The sequence below is a fragment of the Aulostomus chinensis genome, chromosome 15, assembly GCF_037954235.1.
Source record: "Aulostomus chinensis isolate RoL2024-O1b breed Wild chromosome 15, RoL_Achi_v1.0, whole genome shotgun sequence".
Classification (NCBI taxonomy): Eukaryota; Metazoa; Chordata; class Actinopteri; order Syngnathiformes; family Aulostomidae; genus Aulostomus; species Aulostomus chinensis.
The window spans coordinates 14413000-14436690 of NC_141334.1; the positions used below are offsets into that span (position 1 = coordinate 14413000).

Genomic DNA, 23691 nt, shown 5'->3' on the forward strand with positions numbered 1-23691 from the left:
GGTCCATTTCCATTGTTCTCTAATTATATACCCTATGGAAACAGTTTTCCAACAAAATTGGATTCCGTTACTGTTTTACAGCAGCAGCTGCTGAAGTTGTGTCAACTGGGACCATATTTCTGCATACACAACGTTATGCATGGTGTGGTAGAACGTCTAATTAGCACTTCCTGCTTAACATTATGTGAGGCTGAACATGAACATGTTCTTTTAGCAACTGACATAAAAATCATACAAATGGTAATTCATGTTTTTAGTATCTGGCAAAAAGGTGTGGTTTCACCTTCCCTACCTGTTTAACTTGTTTTTGTTACTGCAGATTTTAGTCAAACCCTTTCCTTCTCGTTTTTTCTTGCTCTTTTCCTCAGGGCCTCTAAGTGGCTCTTTCCATTGATGGACACTACTCATGGGGTGCTCCATGGTGTATGCAGCTCAAGGCTTCGCGCCTGGTCAAACAGTGGATTGAGGTGGCTTTTTAAAATCATTTCTACCAATATGTTATTTTCTTGTCTCGAGCATGCTCTGCAGCACATGCCTCCAAATCAAGCATTCAACTTTAAATAGGACTCAGTGTGTGATGTGATGTGGCTCTTTTGCCATCTGTCAAATTTCAATAATTCTGCTCCATAATTTCCAAGATAAAATCGTCATTTACAACTTCAGGTTATCTTTATGCTGATAAATGTAATTTGCTCTTGGGTAAAATCTCAGGTACAAATGTTTCATTTGCTGGGAATGTTCCCAATAACTACGTCTCTTTTGTCACCACACCACAACATGACCAGTGGTCAGTGTGGTAAATCTTAACGAGACGATCCTGAACATTCCCCCTCAGTTACATTATGGTGTAATCTTACCTTCCATCATTTGCTCATTAATGTGACCCCATATGATAACAGTATGTTTGCATTATGGAGTCCCTGTGCTGTGTGAATATATTTTGTATAACACTTGTAGTATTTTGGGGAAAAAAAAAAATATATATATATATATATATATATATATTCTGCGATGCGTACAGTTATTAATCTCTTTGATCCTGTTTAAAGTGAGAGGCAATCACATTTACCATTTATCAACCCACATCCCGAAGAAATACAAATTTAGAATCTCTATAAAACACAGCCAATTATAGACAGCAGACTGCTTTGATAGCTAAATGACTATTGAATAAATACATCCTCTTCTGCACAGATGTCATTCCTCTTTTAGATGACAAGCATGCTTAATTGCAGCCTGTTAACATTTTAGAAACAAAATACATAACACTAAGAGAATGAAGGGATTTCGAGTGCTCAATATTCAGTGTCATCTGTCAATATCTGACTCTTCATATCCTCGTTTTTCCACACTGATTGCTCGATCACGCCCACAGCTGCTCACGTCTCAGCTCCAGCTAATTTGATCCATTTCCTCATGCACATCTCATCACCTCCTCAACTCACGCTGACTGTTGCACATCCATATAAATCTTATTTCATTCCACCTCAGTGTTATTCCTCTCGGTCCCTTCATTCCGGGTGACCTGTCTCATGCAGACAGTGTCTGAATGTGTCATGACATCACTAATTATCAGGGTTACATATGCAGCAGGCTGGTCATGTAATCACTCGGAAGCTAAATGGTAAATGTGTATTTAATTAATCTCCTTCCCTTTTCATGACCTTTCTTTTCTTGCAATCATTTTTTTGTGCAAACGCCCTGTCAGGGAGAGACATTCATGCTTCATGCCGTCTACAACCTCAAAACCACGGACGCATTATAGCAACAATCTAAGGTGATAAAGAGGAAGAAAGGGATGACTGCAGAGAGCAGAGACAGAGCTGGATGAAGAGGATAATTGGGTGACAAAGTTCAGGCCGGTGCCTTTGCCACATTTAGCCTACCTCAAGTTCACTTCAGCATAATTCAGAAAAACCTGTTCATAATACCCTTGTGAGAGATGGCCCTTTCATAAGCACACCTGCCTCTGTTTCATATGGTGATTGGAAGGAGTGGAAAACCGCCAGCACCCCCCCGGCATAGTAATCACTGTTTATCGCTGCTCTATCATTAAGGTTTATGAGACAGGATGCGTGAGCGTGAGTGTTTCTATGAGATGGTGAGTGTTTCTATTATGTACATGCACAGCCTTGCCTCTCGCTGAATTAGACTCAGTCTCAAGCCCCGTTAGAGGAAGCTGGCGTTTCCCCTACATTCTTTCAGCAGCAGCGGCCACCCACTGGCAGAAAATTGCCCAAAGTGCAAGAAAAATGAAGAAACAATGAGGATTCGTCAGCTGGCCATATCTGACACCCAAAACAGTAATTACACTACAATCGCCCGAATAAGCTCACAGTAAAATGGTTTAAACTGATGCTAAGAGAACTAATACTGGGCCTATGAACGTTGAAAAACCCTTCAAAATAGCTTACTTTGGGTTAAGTAAAGAGATAAGTCAAGTAGGTGGGTTCATCTTTACCTGGCTTATCATAAGATAGCTGTAGTTACACAGTGCAAATTCTGTTGTTATTGGTAATCCATGTTGCAAAAACACACAGACCACAGAAAGGTGTCAGGTTTTCTCTGTGAGAGAGAGAGACGACAAAAGAGGGTGTTGAAGACAGTTTTCTTTGGAAATGTAAAACCTGACCCTGTATTTTTGGACAAAGAGGCTAGACAGCAAACACTACACCCTCATTTTCAGAGCTTTAGATATCTGACCACAAATGTTGTAGCAGAACCCATTTCATTTAAATCCCCTCTTTCTCCAATAACATTCGCAGTTCTTCGCTTTTTGTGTAAAAGTCTTCGCCATGTATCCTCCCCCTCCTTATTTTCCACTTTCTCCGTGGCTCTGGAGTGTGATAGGGAAATTATAGGCCTACCAACATTTTGCCCTGCTTCAGCTACAATAACACCTTATTTTAATTAAAGAAACAGAGTGCCAATTACCCCCCGTACACATACACGAATGGAGACGAGGAGGAAAAGAACAGCGGTAATGAAAAAGAATTTGCATTGGAGAGGGGATGTTGGGAAAGATTTGGATTTACACCTAATAAATATTTTATTGTTGTTCTTGTTATTTTTCACTAGTTTGCTAATACTATGATTATGTCAATCAGGTGATTAGCTCTCTATGTCTAACACTTTTTTCTTACAAAAATTGTAATCAATACAAAAAAGTAATAAATCATAAACAGCAACACTTCTTGCATATCAAAACCTTAAAACTTCTGCCTTCTGACGTTAAAAAGAAGAGTTGTGCCTTCTGTGGAACACTGACGTCTACTAATAGCAGAGTTTTTGTCTGGCAGGTATCACTAGCCATATGTACTTTTATGAGCATTTAAAATGATCACATAAATATATCAAAACTCAATGGAAGCGTTGAAATTATAATGCAATTATAATGCAAAAAGTAGTCAGTTTTATAACAAAAAGCCTAACTAATCATTTTCTTTTTGACATTTTTTGAAATTGAGGTTAAAATACGATTAACATTTATTGAGGTGGGCACTGATCACTCGCTAGCTAAAGTTGTCAACAGGCATGTTTATGGGATGATCTGCTAGTTCAGGAAATATGATACATCAATATTTCATGCTTAAAATGAAAAGAATAGTACTGTATTTTTAGAAAATTTGCTCAAATGATACTTCAGTGGTACTACAGGAATACCTTAGCTTAGCCTAGCACAAAGACTGAACTTTTTTTCCCCCATCTATCGGCAAAACTGTTGGTGCAGTGTGTAATATAAATTTAATGGATTGTGAGTCGGGTAAATTTGTTTGTTGGAGAATCCAAATTATTTTCTTGCAGAAGATTATCACTCTCATTATGAGGGAGGTATGATTGTCCTTACGATTGGTGACTGATAGTGAACACAGAGAATACAGATAATAAGAAAATCATTTTCCTTGACACGTCAGCCTTCCACACTTGGTTTTGTCAACCTTTGTGATTATGAAGATGTATGCACTGAGTGTGTGTATGCGTCTGTGTGTGTGTGTGTGTGTGTGTGAGAGAACTGCATTTGTGTATCTTTGGCAGAGTTGTGTCTAGTAGATTAAAAATCAGCTTCCCGTAGTTCCTGTCCCCTTCCTGTGTCCGGGTCTGGGGGGAGCCAGCCGCCAACATGCAAATCATTCACAGTAAGCAGGCGAGACACTGTTTAACTCCTCGTCCACTGTATAACAAAAGCCTCCTGGGACTGGTGTGATGGGCTCAGCAACTTCAAGGATGTGTGACTGCATGAGATGGATGTTGTAGTAGAGGGATGAAAAGATTGCGGTTGATTTGAGAGAAGGGGTGTTAATGTTTTACACTTTCTTCTTAGTAGTCTGTAGGGTTGCATATAAATAAGTGTTATGGTCCGTCTCAGGACAGGATGTGACCCAGTTAAGAGAGGATGTTTCATACTGGACAGAAACCAAGACACTGCTGTGAATCAAAATGAGTGACCTAAAGCACTGAAATTAAAAACAAGTCTAGGATACCTGACCTCTGAATGTTTTGGCTAAGAGCTACACATCCATCAGAGAGACACTGGACAAACAAATTACTTTAATAAATGGTTTTCCACTGCAGGAACTCAGCACTCACAAGGTGGCATTAATGTTTATAAGAACGGCCCCCAAATGGCCTGTTCAGCAGCTGTATCCGTTGCGGCCTTGACTCACACTATCATATTAATTTAGCCACAGCTTCAATCGTGATGTAAATTCTAACCATCAACAAAACAATGACAGCCCAGTACAAGCAGGGGAGGGGCAGACTGCAACGCAGTAAAATAAGTTCCCTCTGTCAGTATTTTACTGATACTCTTGTTACGTTGAGGTTGCCGCTCAAATAAAACTGGTGAAACCTGTCTAAGTCAAGCAAAGTCACGCCTACCAGTTTTTCAGGACCAATAAATTCCTACCTTGCAGTAGTTACTTATTCCTCCCTCCAAAACCTTACATAATATAAATGTCACAATTACCTACAATATGAATGAAATAAACTGAAAAGCCAGGCATTTGTGTCAAAAATTCAGTACATTATAATTATCTCTATTATGTTTAGACATCCTGCCTCCATACATACTGCTGACTGCACACACAAGACAGCTTTGTGGTACTGGGGAGGGGGGGGGGGGGGGATTTTGTGTGGAAGAACTGCAAGTAAGAAAAATGCCAGACACATCCTTTAATTCAACTTTTGCAAAGTTATGTACTGGAGGTCAGTAACCACTGACACATTTCTAGATATAGCTCCACAGTGTGTGTGAGGGTTTGGCGATTCATTGTTTTGCAAAGGAGGACTCATGACCCCCCCCCCCCAGTCTCCCCCTGAAATATTATATTTCTGGAAAAAAGATATTTGAAACTCTAAAGCAGCCAGCGAGTTCCTCCTGCAGTGTAAACAGCCTAGCCCAGCTGAGGGTGGTCTTCTCCTAGATACAGCAGGGTCAGATATGCTTTTACATTGATTATTTTTCTTATTAGTTGTCAGTGGAACACGTGTTCTGATTCCAAGATGAATTACCATGAAATGTTTTCCTCTTTTTTGCAAAAAAACGAAACAAAAAAAATCTGTTTGCTTATCGTAACACTAGAATTAATTCAATAAAAGCTTTTTACCGCTGGGACAAATGTTCATGAATACAGGTAGAGGCAACCTAAATTGCATCAGCGGCCCGCTTTTTTTTCCATTTGAATTAATTGTTGTTAAGTGGAGGGTAAAAAAAAAAAAAACTGTTGCATTATTCAAGTCATGCTAGTTGAAATATCTACTTGAATTATGGTGAAATAAAAGTTCTGACCCTCTTGTGAAATGAGAGTTTAACTGAAGGTCAAGGGGATATGAGACATGGACTTGGTTGTGTCACCGCCAACAAGTAAGGAGTTTTGACCCGTGGTGTTGACTTGCTGAACAACATTTCACAATGCAACAGCCTTTTCCCTTTAGACAAATACAATTCACACAGTTTTGAGGCTTAACAGTTTCCCGGGGAGACTGTAATATGCAATGAAAAATGAAAAGTAATGACAAGGAGATAAAATCTATGACTATTTTAAAATAGTGCTTTTTCTAGAAAAACAAAACAAAAAAATGTGGGGTTGGACATCTGGTACAACAGGAACTGACTCATATTGGCGAAAGGAAGTAGAAACAAAACATTTCCACATTTAATTACCAGCTGGATACCAGGAGGGGAAAAGACTTCTCTCTTCTTCTTTAAAAAAAAAAAAAAAATTAATAATCATCAATTGGTCGTAAACAAATGTAAACAAGCTTTATATAAATGACTCAGCACTGTATCGCCTATAATTAATTATTCTTAACAGCACATTTCAGCACCTCTGGAATACTGATGGGACACCAAGTGATCACCTCCCCGTATTTCCAATTACGGGCATCACTTTCGCAAGCCCTCTTCAAGAATAACCCCACCACATGAAAACCTGAAAGGCTTCGTGGGAGCATTGTTGCAGGCTACATCAGCTCCCTGGTGGCGGGAGGAAGAAGGAATTACAAGCCAAAAGTTACAACAAGGCTGTCTGGCGGCTGACGGGTCACTGGTTTGATCCTCACTTCCCCCGCTGACCATGTTCAAGTATCTTTGAGTAAGATACTGAGCCCCTAATTGCTCCTGATGGCCTTGCGATGGGCTGGTGACCCATCCAGGGGGAACCCCGCCTCTCACACAAAGTCAGCTGGGATAGGCTCCAGCCCCCTATGACCCTCAACAGAAAAGCAGTATAGAAAATGGACAGTTACAACAACAAATAAAACCATATTTTCTGAGGGCATCCTGTACATGTTTTCAAAGCACTTCCACAAGCAATGAGCCTTTAAATAAAGTAAAATAAGGAAAAAAGAGGCAAGACTCAAAATCAAAAAAGTAGACAAAACACTGGTCTATGATTTATTGTTGTTGGAGTAAACACGAGATTTTTCATTTCGACTGTGAGCTGAAGGCCAATTTTATTTTGAAACAATTTCTCCCTTCTCATCCAAATTCCTCTCGTCTGTGTATACCTTTTATTCTTCTGCTCTTGTTTATACTTTTCCTGGTCCTACTATTTCTTTCCTTTATGCTCTCCACCTCACATGAGCATTATCAGATGTCACGTCCGCTCACCTCTAAACACTCTAGTGTAGAGTAGAACACTGATGTGGAGCGCGTCTTATAGGACAAACGATGACTTCCCAGTAGTATAATATATAAAACAGAATTTTTGTGACAATACAGCAAGAGCCATGTTTCTTATCCAATATTGTACCTGGGCACTAAGGATGGACTCAACTGAAAACTGGTTCCAGTTGAGAAACGGTCGGATACTGCCCATCCTTGTCAGAGTTCTTTGACATCATGGTGGCGTCACTCAAGTGTCTGCACAACCCGGATTCCAAGAATGCCATCAATTCACACAGTAGCAGGATATCTTGACAATACCATAGTGGAAAAAATGTGTATTGTCAAACAATCTATGATGCAACATATCTGTGTAACTTCAGAAGAAAAAAAAATACACTTTAAAAGAAAAAAAGCAGGATTTGTGTATGTAATCACTACAGTGTCACATCAGTCATTTCACATACCAAAAAGGGGTACAGTCCTAACTCAGTGCCTACCAACCCAATTCACACCCGACCACTGCTGATTTTGTTGTTGTTTTTTTGAGCAGCAACTCCTCCAAAGGGCAAATATACTATATTATAACAACAGTACAACCATGCAGGAATATGAGAACATTTTATTTATCTAAAGAAACTCTGAACAAATTCTGTGTGAATATTTTATCATGTCATCCATTTTAGAAGACCACAAACCAACAGCTAAACTCCACTTGCCAATCCACTCCAATTTATTTTGACATCTATTTCTAAATTCATCTTAAGAGTTCAAATGTTAGTAGGCAGACATCCCTTTTACAATGGAATCAATTGCTCCTGCCTGCAGTCGATGAGTTGGCACATGACCCATATAGCAAATTATTATATCAGCCCCCCCCCCCCCCCATACAGAAAATGGATCAGGAAACAATACAAGTATCTGATCAATAAGAAGAATCAGAGGAATGTTGGCATCAATAAAATCTGATCAACTGGAGGTGCACACAGTAGCTGAGGTGAGGCGAGTCTTGTTATACTTTTGAACTCTCTGTGTGTAACCTTTACCGGGCTTCAAATGTTACGACAGGTCTTTTCACAGACTTTGATGCAGTACACAGCTGCTCAGTGCATTTGAACACTTTAAGACCATTTCAGCCGTATTTACAGGTGCTGTCAAATGTGACAGTGTGAAAAACTGAGCCGAGCAAAACTCGGAGCCATATTCATCAACGTTAAGTGTTTGTGCGATGATACTCCGCTCATTGATTTATCATCTGGGTGATGTGTCAGTCAACATCACAGTGAGCAGACTAAATCCAGTGATTAGAGCTGGCAGAAGCAAACGGCACATTCTGATGCTTGACTGCAATCAGACAAGACTCCCACATTTCTGTTTGTTATTTCACAGAATAATTAAAAGCCCATCACAAAGACAAGAAGCACCAAATCCACCAAAGCCTTATACAGACTGTGCCTACTGCGGTCCAATCGGCCACCAACAAACCAAATAAGAACACTTCGGGGCTCCCTGTTCACACCTAGGTAGATTCTCTACAGAGGGGTGAAATGCAGTGAATTCATTCGTTTGTTTCGTGTCTACAATAATAATAAAGACCCTTGAGGACGGAGGATGTTGAGGCTGTGTGTCATCACTGTGAAAGGACCATGGGAAAGTGAGGGTGATGCGCTCAATCTCTTTCTTCTTCACATTCATCCCTTGTTGTCTGTCAACAGGGAGGCCTGAGGTCAGGGTCAGTCATGGACTGGGACCCCTGCGAATCAGAAAATTTGAAGTCAAGCAGCGCTGAAATCTGGGATGATCTTCCTAACCAGCAGGAGACTCTACCACCCCCGTGTTTGCCGTGTCTTCCAATAATTAGACCAGATAGTTTGTCAGTAAGGGTGTTTGCTTCATACCGTGCCAGAGCACAATCCCACCCCCACTCCCCTCCGGTTAGCAGTCACTTCATGTTGTGGATATCTACACACTGTGAACAACCGAGGAGAGGATAACATATTCCTAACAGCAGTCCACTCCCTATAGTAGTGTTCACATCTGACACAAGTCTAGTCAAGTACACATTAACAATACTCAAGACTATCTTCTGAAGGGGCCACAAGGGTGGTTACTCTCAGCATGATCCTGGATCAGTTACCAAACAATAATTACTTCCAGTGCAGGGTTCTTGAACTTCAAAATAAAAGCAGCAATGCATTATGATTATGATTATGATTATGATTGATAAAGCCTTAACCTAAAAATATTCTGGATGGAAGCAACTGATTCTGTTGCTTGTTTATTGTTTGTGGTGAGGCTAACATCACTCTGTCTCTGTCTCTGGTTACTGACATTACATAGGAGGGACACCAAACTGTAAAAAAATAAACCATTCAATACACAACCCTAGGCACAATACACAAGCGTACCATAGTTTTTGGCTCCACGGGGAAATAAAACCTGTATTAGCGTGCGTGTGTGTGTGTGTGTGTGTGTGTATCTGTACACGCGGATGGCTCATTAGTGCCGCTGAGAAAGAGCAGAGAGGAGTACAGGTACCAAGGCAATAGCAACCATAAATGACAGCAAAACACTATATGCAGTTATTGTATGCTGAGGATATTTTTCTTCTCTGCAAACCAAAATGAACCAAACCCCAAAAACATTATACAACACAAACCCTGGGCAAATACTACATTGACCCTCATACACACTCACACACAATTACATGGAGTACACTGATGTCCCCACACATTTGATTACTGTTCCATCCTCTATGCATTATAGAGCTTGGTGACATATTTTCTTATGAAGTTGCTGCATTCAATTAACTCTCATTTATTGCATCTTAAAAAGAAAATCTGACCTTACATTTGAACAATGTATAACAACTGACCATCTCCCTTCAAATCTGGCTTGATATGAAACCAAAAAAGCTCCATCTCCTGTTGGGAGCCCCAGAAATTTCTACTCATGTACTTAAGGAAGTTTTTATCAAAGCTTTTATTAAAGCAGAGTGTAAAATTTATTTTGGAAGAAAAGACCCCCCCCCCTTCACACGCACACGCACACGCACACACACAAACTCACAGCTTTCAGTGACTAATCTGCAGTAGGAGGTGGACAGCTTGAAGCTACCAGTGCCGACTCCAGCTAAATAAACCATCTAAGGATTGACGCAACTATGTAGAGATACAAGAGAACAGACTCTCCGCTAAAAAAAATCTTTTCTTCTGACACATCATGCTCGCTCTTATTCAAACAACAATAGACATGCTGAGAGCGGTCTCCTTTCATCATTCTATGCGTTGCTCTAACCAGCCAGCAAGTTAGTGTGGCAGTGACCGATATTTAGGATAAAGATAGACTCGGCTTTGGAAGTTGAAGCGGTTTGTAACAGTACAAAGAGCATTATTTTCCTTCCTCACACAGCCATAATATGTTTTCCGCAGGGGGGTGACTACAGCAGTTTAGAAACTGTTTGAATTTAAAAACCACACTTTTGTCTTATGTCAGAAAAAAAAAAATGGATGAGTTTAATAATAACTGAGCTGTGATAGAACAGTTATCACTGAAGCAATAGTGACAAAAAAGGAGAAAGAACATTTTGTGCAGCACTCCTTAAAAAGGGAGATACCAAGCTGCCAAAAAAAGGTGTTTAATGTTTCTTTAAGTGAACTGACCCACACCTTTTTGGAGCATGACTCCCTCTTAAACCTCTTAGCTGTGTGCAAGCTGTAGGAGGGATGCTAGCGCACAGGAATGTTTCTGTCATGCTGTATATAGGAGAGCTCACTTGGTTCAGCGCTGTGTATGAAAGCAGGCCCTGGGAGACACACCGGAGCTGTGTGCATGCATGAAGATGGAGGCAAATGTGCACGTGTTCCCAAGGTTGATGTGAAACCAAATGAGTTGCATTTTAACTTAAAAAGTGGGCCTATCCAACACAGGATGTAGGTCAACCTATTACGCAGGGAGTAAAATATCCCTGACTCAAAAATTGGAGCAAGCCAGCTGATGGCGCATGCTTCAAGCAGAGACGTTTGTTACATCAAGGTTGCTTTTTTTAAAAAAAAATCAATTCTCGCAGATCCAGCCTTAAAGGTCTCACCAGTTTCTTCCCCTTCAAGATTTGATTCAGTTTTCGAATGTAATGACAAAAAAAAAAAAAATCACAATGGCACAACAATGGTGTGTAGAACTGCTGCAATTTACAACATCAAATAGCTGCGATTAGTGTGCAAGATAAATGAGAAAGATAGACATGAGATAAATAGCAGCTTCTCATTTTTCTCCTCTAATTAAAAGCCTCTTTAATCCTTTTGTTATAATCACATTTTCAACCCATGCTCATGTATCTCACATATCTGGCCGCAGGTGTGTGCGATTACAAAAATGCAAATAGGGAATATACATACTTCGCTCGTTATGCATATACAAACGTGCACCCTCCTGGCCCTCTCTACATTTGCTCGTTCTATTTCGTTGACTCATGCCTGTCTTCCCATCTCTCCTTGACTCACTTCAAAGAGAACCCCCATCCCTCTCAAAGTGCCATTCTCCTTGGTGCTTATGGCTGATAGGCTGTGGCCTCATTCCCACTCTGCAGCAGCCTGTCCCCATTGTGTCCCACTCTCAGGGAGTAGCGTGTGGGTGGAGGACAGACTGGCTCTCCAAAGTGAATGCCTGACATGGATGTATGGGCTGGGGGGATGTATCCTCTCACTGAGCTAAACTATCATCCACCTGCAATATGCATCCTCTTTGCGGAGGGAACAGGGAGAGAGAGACACGAGCTGAGAGTACTTGTGGCACTCGGATGCCTGTTTAACTCTTGAGGAAGCTAATCATCGGATTGAGGTACTGAGGATGATGGGCTACAGGCTTTCAAAGGGGGAGGGGGTGGGTGGGTGGTGGTGGGGGTGGGTTGCTTTAAATGCAAATCCCTTTCTTATAAAAATCGGTTCCGTTTAAAAGGATTTCTGGGAAACGATCCACATTTCCACGGCAGGGGAGACAGTCAGCAAGAGAAAACAGCATAGCAGCAGTCAAACATCAAGGAGACAGAGGATGTGGAAAGAGTAGCAAAAGAAAAGGCTACATGACTGTGAAAGAGGGGATTGGGGCTCAAGTAAGGCCTCTAGATAAAAACATCCTTTCTGCATTCACTGATTGGAGAAACGAAAGGAGTTTAAGTTTAGATTGGGGAGCATTATTCTATTCATCAAGGTAGTTACACCATGTGGGGGGGGGGGGGGGGTGACAGAAAAAAAAACAGATGACAGACAATCAGATTTATACTGGATGGGCTAACAACCCCTCCTGGATTGTTCCAGGGAGTGGATGAAAATTTGCCTTGAACTTAACAGCAGATTCATTTCCATATGAAGAAACCTGTTATTCTACTTAAATGACTGGTTGCTGCAGTGTTTTTGGTTTTAGTTAACATTCCTGTCACATAAATATTGAGATTATACCCTCCACCAAGGAAGTAATGTGATCACCGCACTGCCTGTGTGTGTGTGTGTGTGTGTGTGTGTATTTGTTGGATCCATGTGAAATGTTTCAAAGAAGGTTTCAGCTTCTAGAAAACATGTTGACCAATTGTCACAACATCCCTCCAAATTGTGGAAATATTATTATTACCCCCTTTTTTTGAATTTGTTGTATTTCAAAGTGAGGGGTAACTGTTAAGCTCCTGGAGATTGTCTGGATCGTGTTGCGGAGCCGTGATTCAGAAACCTATTATGCGGGGCTGGGGAGAAAATATATGATCAGATTTTGATGATACCTAACATCTAAATGTTCTATTCATTTGAGAGGTTGTTCGCAGAAAATGTTTCAAGGGGGGCAGACACATTCAGAATATTATTAGCAGGCGACTGGATGAACCATCTATTACCATCTCAGGTAACTTCAACCAAGCAGGTCAAGAAACTAACACAGAGATCAAAATCAGTCAACAGAAGAGTGAAAATGTCTCCAGCTCAAATACAATGCTTTTGCTACACCCTATATGCTAACCACCTCAGGAGCTGCCATTGTTGTTTTGGATGAGCTGTTTAACTGTCATCACACCTGAACCCCCCCCCACACACAAAGAACACTGACTGGCACAAACAAAACTTGATGGCTGATGACCTTGCAAAGTGATACTTCATAATACATGGATCCGGGTAGCCCCGTTTGTGGAGGTATGGCTCTCAGACTGACTTCTTATTATGGAACATGTTGCTGTCGTAGTCCTTAGTGCCCCATTGGGGCTGAACATGAATCAAGCCCAAAATGAAAACAAGGCCACTATCTAGTCCAAAGCTGCTGTGGTTTGAAAACATGTGACAACCTTCACTGAATTTGTAGCACGACATGTCACCGCTTTTTCAATTCGATTTCACCTCAACAAAAACAGAACCCCCACTAACAAACGGGCAGCTGCATTTTCTTGTAACAAACTATGTGAAGAGATGATTGGTAAATAGAGGAAGGCAACAGCTGCGGTTATGTAGTGTATGGCAGGACGTAAAATCCCTACTGCCAGAGTAAAGACGCAATTAGCTACTTCAAGCAACAAGTACAGGCCGCAAAACACAAAAGTCGACAATTTTCTTGAAGACACAGTGCTTTTTAACTTGAAATCATCACAGTAAAAGACAGTCCCATTAGCTTCCCAATCTCTGCTGATTACCATCAAGCACACGTGTAACAGGAGCCTGGTGGTGCTTTTACAGTTCCTGTGACAGCTCAGACGTTCTGAAGAAATGCCTTTGAGCAACAGCAACCAGGGTGAGAGAGACTGTCTTGTTTTGGTAGATGGGCTACGACCTTACAGGCGCAGGAGATTGTTTCACTTACGCTGCTCCTTGAGCGATCTTGTAGGCACAGGGAGTAGTGGTAGGGGCAGGAAGTACGATATAATGGGTCATTTTTCAAGTTGAGTTTGCGTATCGGTGAATAAGATCATTTGTTTATTTTCAAGTCACAGCATTAGATCTAGATTAGCGAGAATTATTAAAACTGATTCGAAAGCCACTTTGAGTTTAGGGCCATTTTTATATGAGATACATGATTTAATGTGACAGCGTAGTTGTTTTTCTGTGTGTATGTGTCTGTGTGTATGTGTGAGAGAGAGAGACACACACACAATTTCTGTGCATCCCCACCACTAATTTCCACCCAAAGCTTGTTATTAATTTCTCGCCAGAGTCATTATCTGATCAAGACGTTAGTTTTAATCTTCACGGAGACAGAAGGAAGAGAGATCCATTCGCTTGCCGAGCAAGTGGTGTGTGTAAGTGAGTCATTTATCCTTTAGTTGAAAAAGGAGGAGAGTCTTGGCAACAGTGAGCTTCATCTGCCCTCGCATCACTTCATTACAGAATTCCCTACAAGGTGGAGAACAAGGGGGAGGATGATCCAAAAGTGGGCTGGCAAAGGAGCAGGCCATTACCCATAATGACACACACACACACAAACCAGACATCTTGCTCACTCTTGGCAAGGCGAAGACGTTCCTGTCTCATGTTGCACCTGTTTGAAGCCAGTTTCTTATAAACATCAGTAAAGGGGAAACTGAGCCCTTTTTTGATTTTCTATAAGGCAGGTTTAAAAATCCTGCAACCAAAAACCTGCTTGACATCACATCCCTCATGCACTTGAGGCTCTGAGTTTCATATATCTCAGAGGGAAAGAACTAAAACTCAGTCAGGTCCTTGTTACCGAGTTGCTTTCTTCAGTTCCTCCACTGGCTTACACCAAGAAAACTCTCACAAACATTCAGGCTACATCAACACTCATACGGTTTCATTTGAAACTATCTCTGGCCACACAAGCGTTTGAGCATCATGTCAAAATGAATTTATATCCATAGTAACACATTTAATACACATATCTCAAGACTGTTTGCATATGCTGGGCATGTGCATGCTGCTGGAAACAGGAAGATGCTATCTACTTTGGTCAGACGCAGAAAATAGAAAATGCGCCACCACAAGTTTCTCTGCTTGAGCCAACAATGAGGTGGAATTGTTACTGTTACAGTATACACAATATATGGTGGTCAATGTGGCCAAATCGGTGTATTTGAGCTGTGTGGGAGCATCATCCATCATTGGAGGAAACCATAGTGATGGAGAAGGAGCATATACACACACACACACACACACACACACACACACACACACACACACACACGTATGAAATTACAAAAGGCACTCATGCTGTTGTGTAGCCAGTGTTTAACTGAAGATGACGGTATTTCGAAGCAATCTGGATGCAGGAAGGTGTTGATAGTTTCGCAGACTCTGCGAATGTTGACTCAAATGACTTGTCAAGGTAGTCCAACAGAATTGGCGTTTTTTTCCGTAGTCTTCCCCCGTCCTTTGAGTAATCTGATACACTTTTTAAAATAATATTACAACCACAGCAGCAGCGAAAGACAACAAGTTAAGCAAAACCTAGAATTCGGTGAGATTATCAGGGGTTAATTTTGTGTAGATAACGAATTAAAGGTTTTGCTCCCTGTGATGTCATCGCGAGCAACAGGTTCTTTGCATTAATCCAAAAACAAGACAAACAAGAAAACAAACAAAAACACTCCAACGGCACTACAACAAACATGAAGGCGTCTGTGGATGTAACCTTACTTAGGTGTTAAGTGACAACGCATTCCTTTTGTGGTTTCAGCCCTTTTTTGTGTGCGTGTGTGAGTGTGACAAACATGACAACATATTTACACACACACCACCTTGACACTCTTCACACCGCCACTTCATCATCAGTGAAAGCAAGGAAACCTCTGGTCTACTTTCTGCCACTGACCAGACAGTCTGCTTCCTGTTTCCACTGCTACCAAGCATGGTCAGCGGAGATGACGCTTTCCGGCGTGTTACGGTGTACATTCATGCAGATGTGCTGCTCAAACGTGTAGAGGGGAAATCACGCTAGTCTCAAATCTCTAGTTTTACATGAAACCTTGTTAGCTTGGATGTAGCCGGAACGCTCAGCACCTGTAGAAGTTTAAGCACGGGTGCAGCAGCCCCCCAACCCACCAGGAAAAGGGCATTTACCACCAGCAGATACAAAGCAACCAGCATCAAACCAGAGGCTGCTGACAGATCAGAGTTCCGGTCACAGAATATGTGTAGTCATGCGTGTTCATGGTGTTCATGTTTATCACCAGTATTGATTGACAGGAATCAGCACGCTTGGGAAAAGTCTTATTGTTAAAATGGCCATTGTTTTCATGGCAAAGGTATTGTCTCAGTGAGTGCCTCATGCAGGAGGAAAGATTGGAAATTAGCCAGTTGGCTGCTGCCTCGGTTTCTTTCATTGCAATGCAAGTCTCCACTCTAATAAAGCACAAGGCAGAATCACAACTAGAAATGTAGGTGATCCAACGTGAGGCTAATTGATGATCCCCTGAAGAAGCTGCATGTGCAAACAGAAGCAACCAGAAAAAACTGATGCAGAATAAAGACTGAGTCCATGCAGCAGAAAGGTATTTTTAAAACTGCTGCATCTCAACAGCGCGCGCGCACGCACGCACGCACACACACACACACACACACACACACACTTGCGATCCTTTGATCCTCAGTAAACACAAGCACTTTTTCCCCCTAACGGTGTTTTCTATCAAAAATCAGCAGAACCTTCGGATGACTGAAAACTACAAGTGCTGATGTTTGAAAAATGGAGTAAAATTAGTTGCATTTCTTTTGGCAACAAGATGACATGAACCCTTTCAAAATAAAAGTAATACTCTCGTGCTAGAGATGAAGGAGGGAAATCACATTGCTTCGGGGAAAAAAAAAACACCAAAGAGAATTTCAAATTAGGATTAATTACATGTCTGTGACACGGTCCTCTTTCTGTTTGCTGTCATTTCCTGCAATATTCTGACGGTAACAGGCTCATGTTTAGCTCCTTGTTTTCGTCCTTTTCAAATTGACTCACATTGCATGGTGATACACTTGTTGTTGTTGTGTTCTTTTTGGTTTGTTTGTTTTGTTTTTGTTAAATTACCGGACGTAACTGACACCCAGATACGTCTGAAGCGGAGACTCACCTTCGTCTGCAGATGCCAGAGGAGTCCAGAGCAGGAGGACGCAGCCCAGCAGGACAGTGTTCCTGTATGTCAGCTCCATGGTGATCTTGAATAGTAAATCATAAACTTCTCTCTTCTGTTTGGATATGAATTAAAAAGCAGGTTGTTCAAACCTGTCAGCATTTAAAGTGGACTCTCAGTTCAGAGACAGGGAGTTTCTGGTGGGAGGTAAACACACCAGCTGACCACTGGCGACTGGGGGATCACGTGCGGCACCTTCACCAGAAACTTCTCTGGGTTCGTCCAACTTTTGTGTTGAAGGGGAGAGTTCGGACAGAAACCGACCACCAAGCTTCGCACCTCCTCTCCCACCTCAGTGTCGAGTCAGCACCAGGAGGAACATGGTCGGGACTTGTTGGCTTTAATGAGCTCTTTGTGTTCTGCACTCCCGAAGTCTCCCCTCAGCTCCGACCAGACGGAATCTGCGACCAGGGCACCTCGCTGCTGCACATGTGTTAGTTAACAATATTAACCCTCATTATCAGTCACTTCGTACCTGCCTACACATCCTCTCGCCATGTTCGCCAAAAATAAAATCCGCAAAAGGTGTGATTAGCTCTCCTCTCACTCCCCGAAGCGCACCAGACTATTTGGGTGCGGGAGAGGAAGGGGAAAAAAAAGAATCCACGAAAGGTGGTCGGGATGTGAGGCGACAGGTCTCAGTTGGCCTAATTTACAGACGCATTTTTCAGCTGCAAGTGAGAGAAAATGTCTTTGTATTTTTCCAGGGACGTCGAAGACCAGCAGATAATAAAAGTTGTGCGCTGAAGTGTTTCGTAGAGCCGACGACAGTACACTGGTCACCGAAGACTTCACTTCATCAGTGCCGCAGCAAAGCCGGAGTCCTATGGCACCAGCAAGGCCCGCCCATTAAAGTCTTAAAAACGCGATTGTATGAAGAATTTCCGGTAGTTGGCTTCAAAATAAAACTGATATTAAACCGTCAGAACAAGCATAAAGCCTAAGTTAGGGATGACAGACTTTTTTTGTTTTTATTTAATAGGATCTAAATTATAAGTCAGTTATAAAAATTGTACTACCTGTAGTATTGATTGCTATCGCTATCATGTGTCATTTGGGAGATATAGGATTTAACACATTAGGAAGATAAAATGAAGCAGCAGGCAAACTTTGTGTAAAACAAGATAAATAAATATTTATGGACGCATAAACATAAACATCTGTAACTGAACACATAACACACAATATCAGGGATTATTTTTTATAATTATAATGAATTGAAAATGTTTCCGAACACAGCTGAGAACAGCCCGTGCCGTTTCGAAAAATTGTTATATTTCATTTTCATTCTTTTTTTATTTTAATTTATTTTGCTTCATGGGCTTCTTGAATTCATGCACTCACAGTATTACTGCAGGGTGGGAACTTCGTCTGATTGTCACACAGAGTGAAAGTTTTTGTGTGTTACTTGTTACCATTTCTACTTTGACACAGATGGCACATTTTTAAACTGTTCCCCATGGTTTCAATTTTCAATTGTGTCTCTAGTTTCTTTTAACATCAGGCATGAAATTCAAAATAATGAGGTAAATCCTTTACAAAAAGGCTTTTAATTTGACAACAATTTCACATAACTTCCGGTATCTTGATGGGCTTTTTTTCTGTCTCGACTTCAAACCAACAAGTCCATCCCAGTAGCTAGTGCATGCTGTTTGAGTGCCCTAGTTGAAACCTGCGGGTGGAGGTGTTTTAATTGCCCGATTCTATCCTGAATTCGTCCTGATCTGGGCTCAGCCGGTGGGAAAAGCAAACTGGTAATGAAACAGTTGTTCACCCTAGGATAATAAAAGATTTCAAGGACATTTCAGCAGGGCTGATAACCTTTGACCCAGGGGATTTTTTTATTTTATCACTGGGGATTTAAATAGCTCGAGTCTGTGAATTGCAGATAGCACGAATGCCGTCATCTTTATTCAAAATGCCGACGATGCTTATGGAAGCAGACACAGACCGATAGTCACAGTCACATGATGCAAACCCATTCTTACCTGTTTTCTTGCAGTCTGATGAGATAATATTGATGATGCATGATGGTGCATTTGAGTCACTTCACTTCACTTTGATACTTGAATGTTTTATGACATCTCTCTCACAAATGTGCATATTTTGACCAGCCATGTGAATACAGCGCGTTTTAATGAGAGCCATAGCATTATACATTCATTACGTAAGCGTTGTGGCATAGTCTGTTCTCTTATTTAATTAATTGGAGTTTTTTTTTTTTTTTTTTCCTCAAGGGGAACTGGGGAATCACTTTTTGAAGATCTGGGAGAGACAGCAGCATTAATAAGAAAAAATGCAAATTTTTTTTAGTCTAAATGACAAAATGTAAATAAGACATTAGCAATTCAATCTTACTGACAAGGCTAGACCAATGTTTAATTTTGGAAAGATGAGAGCAGAGTTTCTTGTTTTTGTGGAACATCTTGTGTTGTTGTTGTTGTTGTTGTGTGTGTGTGTGTGGGGGGGGGGGGAGGTTGGTTGACAGTCATTTTCAATTAATCCAACAATTGATCAACATCACCTCATTTTGATTCAGTTATTTAAAATAATTCAAGTCTTGCCTGCAGTGCAGTGCTGTAATCCCAAATTTGACACATCCGAGATAAACAAATCAGATGACTCGGATGGGAAAAGTACACACATCAAACTAGGATGAGATTAATAATAGAAAAATTTCTGCACTACAGGAACACCTATTACTGTTCTGGTTTCTAAATATTAATTGTGAAAGTTGTCTTGTAAGTGAAATAAGTCGAACATAATAATAGTTCTTCCCTGCTTCTTGTTTGACTAAGCTACCTGTGCTAATTCCTAATGTGTATCCTCGACTTCCGCCCGGATTCTTCTACAAATCCTATTAATTCAAGTCTGGAAGACAGTGGCGCAGTCTTCTGTAACATCTGCTTTTTCTTTCTCTTCCTTTCCTTTTTGTTCATATGTTAATGTAAGTGATTTAAAGCTCAATTTGGGAATATTGAATTAACCAAAGCTGTCACATTAATTTTATGCAGTTACACAAGATTCTCTTCCATCAGTTTTAATTGGGCTCTTTTGTCCAGAAGTCTCTTTATATACAGAATCTTGAGAAGAAAGCAGGAGATCTTTGGGATTAAAGTACCAATGGAAGAAAACATGGCTATTTGTCAGCTTGTCAACCAAAATGTTGAAGTTGCTGTAACCATAACTGAAGCCATGCAGTCATGCCAGAGGCACGATCAACACTTTGGTCACTTTTAGACAGAAGTCTATAAATAATAGCTGGATTGCCATCAGTAGCTTGAATATTGATTGTCTCTGACACCCTCCAGCATCACTTTGAGGTTTGCATGAAAAATAATTCAATTGTAACACGAGTAGTTGGAAAGATGGCCATAAAATCGGGCCCTCATGCCCCATCCCTGAACTTTAGTTTTCCAGTACTTTTGCGTATGAACATATACCCACAGAACTAATAATATTCCCATCAGTTTCAGTCGTTGGTTGCTTTTGGTGCGACTTTTGGCATTTTTACAAGATGGTAAACATCATTAGCACTGCTAGCATGGTAAAATTTGTATTTAGCACAAAGCTATAACAGGCAAGCGCTGGCTAACCAATCGACGATCACCACCTACACATGTGAGCAGTTTGGCATTCCAAACATGGACAGGACAAATCTGGCTTGAATTGAATTGCCATCCCGTTGATAGTCAACTTCCTCTTGCGGAGCGTTTTCTGTGTTTGCCCTCCAACTGTATGCATATTCTTATATATTGGGTATGTTTAGGCACACTTTTTATTGTTTCTTTAGGCACAATTGCCAAAGAAGGATGAAAAACACATACAAAACGCTAGCGATGCTCCTGTGTGACATCATCCCAATTATGGGATCATATGTCATCAGCTACTAGAAAGTAAAAATTTGCATATGGCCCGGGTGATTTCATAAGCCCTCCTCGGTTAAGCTCTGCTCTTGCTGATGCAGCTTCTGAAATGACACCAGAAGCAATTTGAAAATGTATCTCATTCTATTGGTTAGTCAAAGTGAAAAACCCAAATCTTTGTCATTTTCAATTAATTTCAAGGTTGTTAAATATTAATAACGGAAGGTAACACTCCTTTGAAGACAAAATGCCATGCATTCATTCAGAGCATGGGCAGACAGTCATTGCAAAAGCAGTTCTTATTCATCTTATTCTCATAAAAGGGCAGAAGAATATGAGATTTAATCCAACATCAGTCTGAGAGCTGCAGCACCAAGCTGCAGGAGTCCGTATTATCTTGGTCTGAGGGCAGCTCTTTTCAAAGAGCATAAAGCAGCATCCTAATGGCAAAACCCTGCACCACACCCTGCCATGCACCCATGTGTGGATGATCTTCATGCAGCCAGCATAACACACACGTAAAGATGCAGTCAAACTGGCATCATCCAGATGTACTTAAACGGATCAAAACTATAAACAAAAGAGTGAAACTTGAGTTAACCTACGCGGTGTGAAGGGGCCAGCTGGGACCCCATGGGCGGAGGAGCAAAAAGAGAGGACAAAGAATGAGCGAGTAAAAGACGCAGCAGGCTGAAATGAATAATAGAATATGAACATAGAAAGGATCTGTGTTTGATCCTCTACTGCAGGCTACAGCTGTCATGTTGCAGTGGAGGTAACAAATAATGCTGACAGCCTCCTGTTTGTAGCCAAAATGTTTGGTAGATGAATGACAAACTCTTCTTCTTGAGAGTATTGAAAAACCCCAAATTTAGTGGTGCACAAATCCGGTTTGTAGTTTAAAAAAAAAGAAAAAAGAACTGAGGAAAAAGGTCCACTCTTATGATGTAAAGGAAGATTTATGAATTTAAATATGTTTGTGGAGCATTTGAAAGCATATCCAATGATCTCAGCACTCGAAGTGAAGCTGGGGTATGCACTGCAGGTCATGACGAAGAATGTCGAGGTGAAGGAATGCTAAGAAACGCCTCAGCTGGTGTGCCTTTAGCCCCGACGAGGATATTGGCTTTGAGTTGTGCGATAGCTTGTGTTACACTGCAATGCTTCTCTGGTTTCCCGAACAGAAGAAGGAGCTTTGCTATGAAATCGTTGAGTTTTCTGTCCGACACCCACAAGACTCACACGCCAGCTATTATTTCATCTAAATGCAGCCCCGGACCCCAGCAGCACGCACGGAGTAGGATTACTCTATTATCAGCCGATTTTGAAACAGGCTGTGAATAATTTCTCGTCATACATTAATGGGACTGACTCTCAACATGCACTGATTATCACTTTGATCCTATTAACAGTTCTGAGATTGAATTGTTTGACAATTATCCTGTTCATTTCGCTCTCGCCAGCTACCTCAGTTGTCACAATTGTATTGCAGATTGATTCTAATCATCGCTTTGACTTGATTACTCCGCTTCTCAGTTAAAAGTCAGTGGTTGCCAGTATGTTTGTCTCATTCCAACACAACTTGTCTCATTACAGAATTGCTTAAAATGAAGCACCTCAGTGAGATAAAGGGGTGATCTTTTTTCAAGAAATATTGACAAGTCAATTTTGCTAACCCCAAATAAAAATATAATAAGGAATAATAAATATAATTATTACAAGCAGAAAAAAGATTCCTTTTTTGAAAAAAAAAAGAATGAACAAGTGAAACTTACTGTACAATTTTTCCCTAAAAATGAAAACAATTCTTCGTCTAATTAAACACCATTATTTGGTTCTAGGGTTCAGTGAGATAATTTGATTTAATATTTTTTTTGCAGCGTGAGAAGTCATCTCTCAGCACTGCTTAGTTTTTGATTTGTTGCACCTCCCTGCAGTAAAACAGGATGTTGCAACGGCTCTGTGACACGAAGCAAACATCACTATTTCATGAAGTGGGAATTTCAAGACCTAATTTAGAAATAACCTCATTACTTTTCAAGATTTTTTCGTGCATCCCTCTGTCCGGCATCTGTCAGGCCTTCTTTACGCCAGCTTGTGGCCTCGTGCATTACGCGGCCGTCTATAGGGTGAGTTATTACATCAGAAAGGAGGATATTCATCTGATGGATGAAATCCTGATCCTTCACCGTTCCGGTCACTTTCAAGTGGTATAATACAGGAAAAAACTGAGCTCAACCAGGTGACTGATGTTTTGAATTTTAGGAGTGAAATTCTTGAGCCTCCTCGTGACCCCGACTATGAGAAGCACAGGAGAACATTGATAAATTCATTTATATTTCACATCAGTCAGACAGATTTCCCATTTTTTCCTTCGAAGGTAGGTTTAAGGTCGGCAAACTAATCTAATTTCACACTGTCTGGGCTTGTTCACCATCTTAATTTAAAATGTAGAAATCTATTCAACATAGTCATTTTCTCAAATGACTTAATGGTACTGCAGTAGGCCTGAAAATTTTAAGGTAGTGTAAAAAATTCTCTTTGAAGGAGTCACAGAATATCACTGCATGGTGCAGTGCAGTAACTTGAAAAAGTAGAGCTGTCATGGGTCATTA

General features: G+C 40.9%; 1 protein-coding gene across 1 annotated transcript in view; it reads right to left on the reverse strand.

Annotated features, from left to right (window-relative positions):
* Nucleotides 1-18046, reverse strand: part of LOC147248862 (ephrin type-B receptor 4a-like) — a 37264-nt gene extending 19218 nt beyond the window's left edge. Inside the window, exon 1 of the mRNA XM_086225601.1 lies at nucleotides 17151-18046. Coding sequence (XP_086081727.1) covers nucleotides 17151-17229 — 79 coding nt within the window. The 5' untranslated portion in view covers nucleotides 17230-18046. The remainder of the gene's footprint in view (nucleotides 1-17150) is intronic.
* Nucleotides 18047-23691: the final 5645 nt, after the last annotated feature.